This window comes from Entelurus aequoreus, linkage group LG17 (assembly GCF_033978785.1).
Source record: "Entelurus aequoreus isolate RoL-2023_Sb linkage group LG17, RoL_Eaeq_v1.1, whole genome shotgun sequence".
NCBI lineage: Eukaryota > Metazoa > Chordata > Actinopteri > Syngnathiformes > Syngnathidae > Entelurus > Entelurus aequoreus.
In genome coordinates, this window is record NC_084747.1 from 12,362,633 (window position 1) to 12,375,300 (window position 12,668).

Here is a 12,668-nt window from a genome sequence, read left to right on the forward strand (position 1 = left end):
TTTTTGTTCCGCTTGAAGTACATTTGCGCATGCGCTGCAAGTCAGCAACTTCCGTTTCCTGCTCCACAGCAGTTGTTTTTCAAAACAAAGGCATTTTAATCTTGTTTTAAAACAATGGTTGGCAAAATTATCTAACATCAAATAATCGACAACTACTCTTTACAAATTAAAAATATATAAATACAAGCACATGCAAAGACATTTTCCATGGCTGTTGTTAAAACCAGAAACATGGCATACATCGAAGAAAAAAATCAAACATTTTAAATACTACAAGAAACACAAATATTTTTCAACTTACTTAGTTGTTTTAGTTAAAAACATTTAGAAACTAAAATAATTACTCTGAACAAACAAGAAAAGCACTAAGAGTGTAGATCTCCACCAGGACCAATCCTATTGTTCACGTGCTACTAAATTGTGTGCCATCTCATGTGTATCGTGTGCTGGTATGACAATAAACTTCCATGAATCCTGTAAAACACCAGACAGTTAGTAATATGGTTTCACATAAAAATGTTGGTGAAACTGTTCATTTCTACCTAGCGATAGGTGGCTCTAACTGTAGTGCTAATCACTCACCAGCAGAAAGCCCTCATCACACTGCTAATCAATAACTACCATCTTAGACACTTAACATCACTAATCACCAGTTAACAGCTATCATGCTAAATGTCAACTATCTTAAATGCAAACATGAAAACAAGACACATTAACGTCTTTCCCCATTACAAACATCTTAACCCAAACCAGAGGTGTCAAACTAATTTTAGCTCAGGGGCCGCATGGAGGAAAATCTATTTCCATGTGGGCCGGACGGGTAAAATCATGGCATGATAACTTAAAAATACGACTACAACATCTTCGAATGTTTTCTTTATTTTAATTCGGCCCAAAATAGAACAAGCACATTCTGAAAATGTACATATCACAAATAATCTTCTTGACAAAACACTTCAAGTTAGTTAAACATTTAGAGGGAAAAAATTGTGTATTTTCAAAAACACCTTGAAGAACACAATGAACTTAAGACTTAATCTCAGTGTTTCTACAAAGCAATTAAACTTTTAAGTCACAACCCATCTAGGATTGAACAAAAAACTAAATAAAGCATGAATAAAAACTATTCTATGTATCAACTACCTCATTTGTCATTTCCACATATTAATCCTGTGCTAACTCAACAAACCATACAAACTGAGGTAGAAACTATTCAAGAGTGTTGAGTTACTTCCTGTCTTCTAGACATAATGTGTATTGATAGAAAAATAAAAGCTGTGCAATGTGTGAACAATTTCAACAAAGCACAAATAAAAAGTTAAAAGACTGACAGTATTGCAGTAAATCACACACTGTTCACTTTCTTTACATTTGCACAGAAGACAATCATTTTCACAGAACTATATCAGTGTGCAGTGTCTCATGCTGCATTTTAAGTGGGTTACTGATTGCTTATTTTACTCCTGTTTACGTTGGGTGGAGGGGGAGGAGTCACAGCCCCGCTTTACCGTCTACCTCTTGCTTGGTGTACTTGCTCGCCCCGGTATAAACTATTTGCTTGCCTATCAGAATTGCTATACATCCAGTGGACACAATTAGAACAGCAGTTTGTTGAATTAAAAAATGCAGCTGAATTTTAAACTTTGCAAACTCATCTCGCAGGAAGGATTGAACCTGTTGTGCCCGAATGTCGAGGAAGGTGAGGGTTGGGTGTTTGGTGTTATTTGTTCATATGTCTCTGATTTGCACATCAATCAGTCTGAGACGTAAAAGTTGGCAGTTTTTTATGAAAACAGTTACCCAGCATCACTTATGCATCAACGTCAGTTTTGATACATCTCAACTTTGCAGTGAAAAAGGATGTAGTGCAGGTTTTTGAGCGTGCACAAACTTGACAAAGGAAGGTTTCAGATACAGAAAAGACATGGAGTCATGAGTAAATAAGATTATGTTTCAAATAATCCAAGTTTGTATGAATACCTCAGATATTTGTGAAAGAAGCAGTGAGGAGGTCCTGGGTAGGGTGGATGTCGCCACATATGAGCAACATACCACAAACTAAACAGTTAATTGGTTATTTTGTGTGTTCTTATGCGTTTTACTGCGTCTGCATTACATGGAAACCTTTTACAGCACACTGAGCAATTAAATGGTTTTTCACCTGTGTGTGTTCTCATGTGTTCAGTCAAACGGCTCTTAATAGAAAAGTTGTCACCACAAATCGAAAAGTTTTCACCACAAATCGAACAGTTAAATGGTTTTTCACCTGTGTGTGTTCTCATGTTTTAAGTCAAAGAGGTACTTCGATAAAAGATTTTGCCACAAACTGAACAATTACATGTTTTTTTCACCTGTGTGTGTTCTCATGTGTTGAGTCAAATTACTATTTTGAGAAAAGCTTTTGCCACAAACTGAACAATTAAATGGTTTTTCACCTGTGTGTGTTCTCATGTGTTGAGTCAAATTACTATTTTGAGAAAAGCTTTTGCCACAAACTGAACAATTAAATGGTTTTTCACCTGTGTGTGTTCTCATGTGTTGAGTCAAACTGCAATTTAGAGAAAATCTCTTACCACAAACTGAACAATTAAATGGTTTTTCACCTGTGTGTGTTCTCATGTTTTAAGTCAAAGAGGTACTTCGATAAAAGATTTTGCCACAAACTGAACAATTACATGTTTTTTTCACCTGTGTGTGTTCTCATGTGTTGAGTCAAATTACTATTTTGAGAAAAGCTTTTGCCACAAACTGAACAATTAAATGGTTTTTCACCTGTGTGTGTTCTCATGTGTTGAGTCAAACTGCAATTTAGAGAAAATCTCTTACCACAAACTGAACAATTAAATGGTTTTTCACCTGTGTGTGTTCTCATGTGTTGAGTCAAAATGCTATTTTGAGAAAAGCTTTTGCCACAAACTGAACAATTAAATGGTTTTTCACCTGTGTGTGTTCTCATGTGTTGAGTCAAAGAGGTATTTCGATAAAAGATTTTGCCACAAACTGAACAATTAAATGTTTTTTCACCTGTGTGTGTTTTCATGTGTTGAGTCAAATGGCAATTTTGAGAAAAGCTTTTGCCACAAACTAAGCATTTGAATGGTTTTTCACCTGTGTGTGTTCTCATGTGTCGAGTCAAACGGCAATTTTGAGTAAAACTTTCGCCACAAACTGAACAATTAAATGGTTTTCCACCTGTGTGTGTTCTCATGTGTTGAGTCAAATTGCTATTTTGAGTAAAGCTTTTGCCACAAACTGAACAATTAAATGTTTTTTCACCTGTGTGTGTTTTCATGTGTTCAGTCAAACTGCAATTTAGAGAAAATCTTTTACCACAAACTGAACAATTAAATGGTTTTTCACCTGTGTGTGTTCTCATGTGTCGAGTCAAACCGCAATTTTGAGAAAAGCTTTTGCCACAAACTGAACAATTAAATGTTTTTTCACCTGTGTGTGTTCTCATGTGTTGAGTCAAACTGCAATTTCGAGAAAAACTTTTACCACAAACTGAACAATTAAATGGTTTTTCACCTGTGTGTGTTCTCATGTGTCGACTCGAAAAGCTTTTTTGAGAAAAGCCTTTGCCACAAACTGAACAATTAAATGGTTTTTCACCTGTGTGTGTTCTCATGTGTCGACTCAACAAGCTATTTTGATAAAAGTTTTTTCCACAAACTGAACAATTAAATGGTTTTTCACCTGTGTGTGTTCTCATGTGTTGAGTCAAATGGCTCTTTTTAGTAAAACTTTCAGCACAAACTGAACAGCTCAAACATTTTTTACGTCTCTTCTTTGTAGAGTATTCAGAGTGTTTGTTGTCAGTGTGAGTCCTCATATCACCTTCACAGTCTGTATCGCTGCTCAAAGGTTCTTCAACCTCGTCTTCAGCCTCACTATCTGATAGTGGAGCTAAGATGTTGTCTGCTTGTGGTTTCTCTTCATCATCGTCAGTCTTCACAGAGAGAATACTCAGTGGAAACTTGGTGTAATCAGCTTCCTCTCGTCCTAGAAGACACTCTCCCTCCTGAGTGATGCAGAGTTCCTCCTCTTCCTTTTTAATGCAGGGTGGTTGTGGAGTCTCCTGCTTCAAAGTGGAGCTCCCCCCTAACTGAGGAGAAACTTCTTCTGGATTACCGATCAGCTGCTGGACGTCTGCAAGACACAAACAACAAATACACACTTTCTTCTATGTACTGTATGTGTGTGTAGTAGGGTTGTACGGTATACCGCTACTAATAAAGTATTGTGGTACTAATCAATTGAAATCACCCCAGTCTGCCAGGCACCCATAGTCATAGGGGTCTCCATCACCCAGAACAAACAGCTTAGCAAACCAGCCATAATTAAAGGCCTACTGAAATGAATTTTTTTTATTTAAACGGGGATAGCAGATCTATTCTATGTGTCATACTTGATCATTTCGCGATATTGCCATATTTTTGCTGAAAGGATTTAGTATAGAACAACGACGATAAAGATTGCAACTTTTGGTATCTGATAAAAAAAAGGCTTGCACCTACCGGAAGTAGCGTGACGTAGTCAGTTGAACATATACGCAAAGTTCCCTATTGTTTACAATGATGGCCGCATGAAGTGAGAGAGATTCGGACCGAGAAAGCGACAATTTCCCCATTAATTTGAGCGAGGATGAAAGATTTGTGGATGAGTAAAGTGCAAGTGAAGGACTAGTGGGGAGTTGAAGCTATTCAGATAGGGAAGATGCTGTGAGAGCCGGGGGTGACCTGATATTCAGCTGGGAATGACTACAACAGTAAATAAACACAAGACATATATATACTCTATTAGCCACAACACAACCAGGCTTATATTTAATATGCCACAAATTAATCCTGCATAAAAACACCTGCGTGTTTGTTATGCTAGCTCCTAGCTCCTCTGCTAGCTCCTAGCTCCATAGAACACGCCAATACAATTCAAACACCTGATCAACACACACAATCACTCAGCCCAAAAGACCGTTTACCTAACCCAAGGTTCATAAAGCTTATATATTTTTAAAAAGTTACGTACGTGACGCGCACATACGGTCAAGTTATCGAATGTTTAGCAGCCAAGGCTGCATACTCACGGTACCTGATATTCAGCTGGGAATGACTACAACAGTAAATAAACACAAGACATATATATACTCTATTAGCCACAACACAACCAGGCTTATATTTAATATGCCACAAATTAATCCTGCATAATAACACCTGCGTGTTTGTTATGCTAGCTCCTAGCTCCTCTGCTAGCTCCTAGCTCCATAGAACACGCCAATACAATTCAAACACCCGATCAACACACACAATCACTCAGCCCAAAAGACCATTCACCTAACCCAAGGTTCATAAAGCTTATATATTTTTAAAAAGTTACGTACGTGACGCGCACTTACGGTACGGTACGTGTTATGCTAGCTCCTAGCTCCTCTGCTAGCTCCTAGCTCCATAGAACACGCCAATACAATTCAAACACATGATCAACACACACAATCACTCAGCCCAAAAGACCGTTCACCTAACCCAAGGTTCATAAAGCTTATATATTTTAAAAAAGTTACGTACATACGCAAAAAAAAAGCCAAAGCTGCATACTCACAGTAGCACGTCTGCGTCTTTGTCATCCAAATCAAAGTAATCCTGGTAAGAGTCTGTGTTGTCCCAGTTCTCTACAGGCGTCTGTGTATCCAAATCAAAAGTCCTCCTGGTTAGAGTCTCTGTTATCCGAGTTCTTCCATCTTGACTGCATCTTTCGGGAATGTAAACAAAGAAGCGCCGGCTGTGTACTGTTGTGGCTGACTACGTTCGAAAAATACGTCCATTTCGCACCGACAACTTTCTTCTTTGCTTGCTTGGCTTCCTTCTCCATAATGCAATGAACATGATTGAAACAGATTCACGAACACAGATGTCCAGAATACTGTGGAATTATGAAATGAAAACAGAGCTTTTTCATATTGGCTTCAATGTGGAAGGCATACCCGTGTTCGTCGGGCTACGTCACGCGCATACGTCATCCTCAGAGGCGTTTCGAACCGGAAGTTTAGCGGCAAATTTAAAATGTCACTTTATAAGTTAACCCGGCCGTATTGGCATGTGTTATAATGTTAAGATTTCATCATTGATATATAAACTATCAGACTGCGTGGTCGGTAGTAGTGGGTTTCAGTAGGCCTTTAAGTGTATTCACAGGGTCAGAGCACCTGACATTGAAGCTATTCTTAGGGAGCTAACTCGCAGCAGGCCTAGTAAACTTGTACGACAGGCCAATTGCACCACGACAGCTACGCAAACATAGTTGTATACGTTGGCTCCAATGACACTAGGATGAGCCAGTCACAGATTACAAAGAGGAACATAGCTAGGACTTGTAATCTCGCTAGAAAGATGTCCAGGCATTGAGTACTTGTCTCTGGCCTCCTGCCTGCGAGAGGCAATGATGAGAGGTATAGCAGATTAGTCTCGCTTAACAAGTGGCTGGCTAGTTTTTGTAGAGAACGTTCATTGATAATTGGCCGTCTTTCTGGGGGAAACCGGGCTTGCTGATGAGGGACGGCCTTCACCCTAACCGGGAAGGCGCCATCACTCTAACTAGAAACATAGATTACTGGTTAAGTCACACTTGACTAAAGGCAATTACAGTGTTTGTTAGACCGAGTAAGGAGTCAGTTAAGCTAGAGCTAACCAGCGCCAGGCTGGAAAATTCCTGCACACATAGCATTTCTCGTAGATTTATACACAACTCGCAATGTTTTTTCTGTAGTGACTGTACCAGATGTGAACATGCATTCTACTGAGGTGGCAAATAATGATGTGTTCAATCTATCGCAGCACCATGCAAACAATCTGAAAATCCCCATCATATCAATAATATATTATTCTAATTATTTAAGGCGCACTACACAAAACAAACATAACATTATTAATATCACTACTATGGATAACATTAACAAAAATTCCTCAAAACAGCCTTTTTAAATATCAGATAATTGTTTCCCAGAACGTTATTACCGTATTTTGCGGACTATAAGGCACACTTAAAATATTTTTTCCCCCTCAATACTCGACCGTGCGCCTCATAACCCGGTGCGCCTAATGTACGGAATAATTTTGGTCGAGCTTATCCACCTCAAAGCTATTTCATTTGGTACATGGTGTAATGATAAGTGTGACCGGTAGAGGGCAGTCAAACATAAGAGATGAGGGTAGGTTGCACTATGATGGCAATATGACTCAAGTAAACAACACCAACATTTTATATGTTCCATTGAAAATATAGAACATTACACACGGCGCTCCAAAATATATTAAAATGTTTTAGTACGACTTTGGTAAGCAATGAAGCCGCACCGCTTGATGGATTGTTACGTGCTTCAACATACTATAATACTAATACTATATTATTAGTATTATACTATTCTATTATCATGGTGTGTGTATAAGGTAAGACATTATCTGGCGTTTTGTTTCCCAATATTATGCAAAAGCAACTTTTCTTACCTTCTGGTACCTGCTGACGTGTATTTAGGATCTGCATTAATCCTGAAAAATTGTGTGCTTCCGCCTTTGTAGTATGTGCCGAGTCAATAAGCTTCTTCTTTTTCCCTATCCTCTTGTTATGGGATGTTCATCCTCCGCTGTTGCCATTTCTAATATAAAGTAGTGTAAAGTTCTTACTTATATCCGTCTGTGAACTCGCCATGAAAGCACTAAAACATACCGGTATAGTGAGTTTACATTATTCACCCATGGAACTTTAGTTATTAGGGTTCCGGTCGGGTGTTTTTTCACGGGACACGTTTCCGGTGTTGTTTCCGGATGAGGAGATGCTGCTCCGTTATTGATTGAAGTAAGTCTGAATGTCATTAAAACAGTTAGCTCCATCTTTTGACACTTCTTCCACTCCCGTCCTTGCACGCTACACCGCTACAACTAAGATGACGGGGAGAAGACGCTGCCGAAGGTGAGCCACGTAAATAAAACCACCCACAAAACGGCGCATCCAGAAGCGACTGTCAGAAAGCGGCTTGAAGGTGATCTGTAAAACATCATCTATGCAACATTTTGACCAAAGAACCACAATTTCATGTTATGTAGACCACAAGGAAGTATTTTCCATTTAGAAAAAAATTATAAAATGACTCCTATAATGCGCCGTATAATCCGGTGCGCCTTATATATGAAAAAAAAGATCAAAAATAGACCATTCATCGGCAGTGCGCCTTATAACCTGGTGCACCCTATTGTCCGGATATTATGGTAGTTAATGAGGTCATTAGAGACAACAATCTTTGGTCATCGGTCTAAGCGAAACCTGGCTCAAACAAGATTAATTTTTCCCGCTTAACGAGGCATCTCCTCCTAACTATACGAATGCTTATATTGCCCGTCCCCTTAAAAGGGATAGAGGGGTCGCACTAATATACAATGAAAACCTTAACCTTACCCCTAACCTAAGTAATAAATATAAATAATTTTAGGTGCTTACTATGGGGTCTGTCACGCCGCTACCTCTCTACCTGGCTGTTATCTACCGCCCCCCTGGGCCCTATTCGCACTTTATTAGTGAATTTTCAGAGTTTGTCGCTGATCTAGTGACGCACGCAGATAATATCATTATAATGAGGGATTTTAATATCCATTTGAATACCCCATCAGACCCTCCGTGTGTGGCGCTCCAGACTATAATTGATAGCTGTGGTCTTACACAGATAATAAATCAACCCACGCAAACAACGGTAATACGATAGATCGAGTCCTTGTCCGGGGTGTCACCACCTCCCAAGTTATGATACTCCCGTACACTAAAAAAATGTCCGATCATTACCTTATAAAATTCGAAGTTCTGACTCATTGTCAACAAGCTACTAATAACCACTGCTTTAGCAGGTGCAAAATTAATGCTGTCACAACTATGACTCTTGCTGGCCTACTGCCTTCGGTAATGGCACCATTCCTAAATTATGTGGGCTCTATTGAAAACCACTCTAACAACTTTAACGATGCCCTTGATAGTATAGCACAGCTAAAGCTAAAAAAGGCCCCTAAAAGGCGTACCCCTGGTTTACAGAAGAAACTAGAGCTTTTAAAGTATCATGTAGAAAGCTGGAACTTAAATGGCGTGCGACTAAACTTGAGGTTTTCCATCAAGCATGGAGTGATCGTTTACTAACTTATAAAGGCATGCTTACCTTGGCTAAAGCTAATTACTGCTCCAATCTCAGTCGCCTCAATAAAAATAATACTAAATATTTGTTCAGTGCAGTAGCATCGCTAACCCAACAAGGGACTCCCGCCAGTAGCTCCACCCACTCGGCAGATGATTTTATGAATTTCTTTAATAAGAAAATCGAACTCATTAGAAAGGAGATTAAAGACAACGCGTCCCAGCGACAACTGGGTTCTATTAACACAGATTTTTGATTAAATAACATTAGAGGAACTGCTGCGGCGTGTAAATGGAATAAAACAACATATTTACTTGACCCACTTCCTGAGAAACGTATCAATGCGCTGTTTGTATTATTAGGGCCATCAGTGCTAAATATTATAAACTTATCACTTTCCTCTGGCACTGTTCCCCTAGCATTCAAAAAAGCGGTTATTCATCCTCTGCTCAAAATACCTAACCTCCCTGCTTGGCACTCAGCATCAAGGGTTGGAATTGGGGGTTGAATCACCAAAAATGATTCCCGGGCGCGGCCACAGCTGCTGCCCATTGCTCCCCTCACCTCCCTGGGGGTGATCAAGGGTGATGGATCAAATGCAGAGAATAATTTCGCCACACCTAGTGTGTGTGTGACAATCATTGGTACTTTACTTTATTATTATAACAATGTGACCTCGGAGTATGTTAAGGTACCGTGCGGAGTTCCACAGGGTTCGGTTCTTGGCCCTGCACTCTGTAGTAAGTACATGCTGCTGCTAGGCGACATCATACGCAAATACGGTGTTAGCTTCCACTGTTATGCTGATGACACCCGACTCTACATGCCCCTAAAGCTGACCAACACGCCGGACTGTAGTCAGCTGGAGGCGTGTCTTAATGAAATTAAACAATGGATGTCCACTAACTTTTTGCAACTCAACGCTAAGAAAACGGAAATGCTGATTATCGGTCCTGCTAGACACCGACACCTATTTAATAATACCACCTTAACCTTTGACAACCAAACATTACACAAAGCGACTCGGTAAAGAATCTCGTTATTATCTTCGACCCAACTCTCTCGTTTGAGTCACACATTAAGAGTGTTACTAAAACGGCCTTCTTTCATCTCCGTAATATCGCTAAATGTGTTCCATTTTGTCCACTAGCGACGCTGAGATCATTATTCATGCGTTCGTTACGTCTCGTCTCGATTACTGTAATGTGTTATTTTCGGGTCTCCCTATGTCTAACATTGAAAGATTACAGTTGGTAAAAAATGCGTCTGCTAGACTTTTGACAAGAACAAGAAGGTTTGATCATATTACGCCTATATTGTATATACCTTTATATACATATATCCACTATGGACTGGACTCTCACACTATTAACTAGATCCACTATGGACTGGACTCTCACTATTAACTAGATCCACTTTACGTCCATTGCACCGGTCGCAAAGGTTTCTAGTTGTTCCCACTGGGTTGACTTTTTTCTTGCCCTGATGTGGGATCTGAGCCTAGGATGTCATTGTGGCTTGTGCAGCCCTTTGAGAAATTTGTGATTAAGGAATATATAAATAAACTTTGATTGATTGAACACTTATATGGTTTTTCATCTGTGTGTGTTCTCATGTTTTGAGTCAAAGAGCTTTTTTGAGAAAAGCTTTTGCCACAAACTGAGCAGCTCAAACATTTTTACCTTCACAGTCTTTATCGCTGCTCATAGGTTCTTCAACCTCGTCTTCGTCTTGTGGTTTCTCTTCTTCATCTTCAGTCTTCACAGAGAGAATACTCAGTGGAAACTTGGTGTAATCAGCTTCCTCTCGTCCTAGAAGACACTCTCCCTCCTGAGTGATGCAGAGTTCCTCCTCTTCCTTTTTAATGCAGGGTGGTTGTGGAGTCTCCTGCTTCAAAGTGGAGCTCCCCCCTAACTGAGGGGAAACTTCTTCTAGATTACCGATCAGCTGCCGGACGTCTGCAAGACACAAACAACAAAAACACACTTTATTCTATGTACTGTATGTGTGTGTAGTAGAGTTGTTCGGTATCACTACGGGTTCAAAAAAGGAGCAAGGCTAACGCCACGCTACTGGGAACTGTAGTTAAGCTACATAGCGTCGCTACTTGTTGTGCACTACTGCCCATTACTGATTCTAACTCGTAAATAAACGCAAGCAAAAGTCAGCTAACAATGCAGGTAATGGGCATGCACTCTATTTCTTTTATAAAAAAACTTTTAAAAAATATCCAGCAGCTTTTTGGCTGTCCAGAGTCGGGACCCCGGGTGGACCACTAGCCTGTGCATCGGTTGGGGACATCTCTGCGCTGCTGACCCGTCTCCGCTCGGGATGGTTTCCTGTTGGCCCCGTTGTGGACTGGACTCCCGCTGATGTGTTGGATCCACTGTGGACTGGACTTTCACAATGTTATGTCAGACCCACTCGACATCCGTTGCTTTCGGTCTCCCCTAGAGGGGGGGGGGGGGGGGGTTACCCACATATGCGGTCCTCTCCAAGGTTTCTCATAGTCATTCACCGACGTCCCACTGGGGTGAGTTTTTCCTTGCCCGTATGTGGGCTCTGTACCGAGGATGTCGTTGTGGCTTGTGCAGCCCTTTGAGACACTTGTGATTTAGGGCTATATAAATAAACATTGATTGATTGATTGATTGATTGATTTTATTTACACGCTGTAAGTATATATATAATGTAATAACAGGCACATTCATAATAACATGTACTATTTACGCATTTTCATCATTTTTTATCATTTTAAGCGGCACGTTACTTTCACAGGCGCATCACAACGTTCGCTATTTCCTTCAACAACACCACCAACTATTACTAATAAAGGCAGACTTCATGAGTGCCATCAAATAATATTTTGGGACAAGTTATGATACAGAACCTTATATTTTTGAGCCTGAATATATGGAGGATGAGCTACAAGTTTTAGAAGCTGACTGATAAACAGATCAAGCAATTAGCACTAATGCTAAGTGCTAAACAAAAAATACAAACTATATACCATCCAATCTCGATTAATATCACTTTTTATTTAAATTAAGGCAGATTTTCCAGTGCAGGACACTTCTGCGGTAACTTCTAACAGACATTTCCGCCATTTTTTATCGAGGTAAAAATGCTAACAGGTTATTTGTTCAACAAAGTCAGCTAATTTCTATTTTTAGGGCTTGGAATTCAAATAGCTTTCAAATGAGGGAACGCAACACTCACCATCTTCGCTTTTCAGATTGTTCTCCGTTGGTGGCGCTGATTCTCTTTCATGTTCTCTTTTAGCGGACGTCGCCATCTTAGCATAGCAGTAGTCGTCCATCTTCTATCACGTCTTCAATCTTCACTTCAGATAACACGCCATCGCTCCACACTCAAAGTCCGTTTCGTGGTCTTAAGAAAAGGCGAGTAGTTGAGGTATTTGATGCTATTTTTGAATCTATAAGATCGTAAAATGTGAAACTTCTCCGGGAAGCCACGCCGCTTAGTCCGCCATCTTGGCCTT

The 12,668-nt window shown here is 39.9% G+C and overlaps 1 protein-coding gene across 1 annotated transcript; it reads right to left on the minus strand.

Moving 5' to 3' along the window:
• Positions 1-2,526: 2,526 nt before the first annotated feature.
• On the minus strand, positions 2,527-12,668 carry LOC133632375 (gastrula zinc finger protein XlCGF57.1-like). Its single transcript, XM_062024764.1, has 3 exons — positions 12,386-12,668; positions 10,849-11,124; positions 2,527-4,149 (listed from the first exon to the last, which is right to left on the minus strand). The coding sequence occupies exons 1-3, from the start codon at positions 12,483-12,485 to the stop codon at positions 2,672-2,674; spliced, it is 1,854 nt and encodes a 617-aa protein (XP_061880748.1). The 5' UTR covers positions 12,486-12,668; the 3' UTR covers positions 2,527-2,671.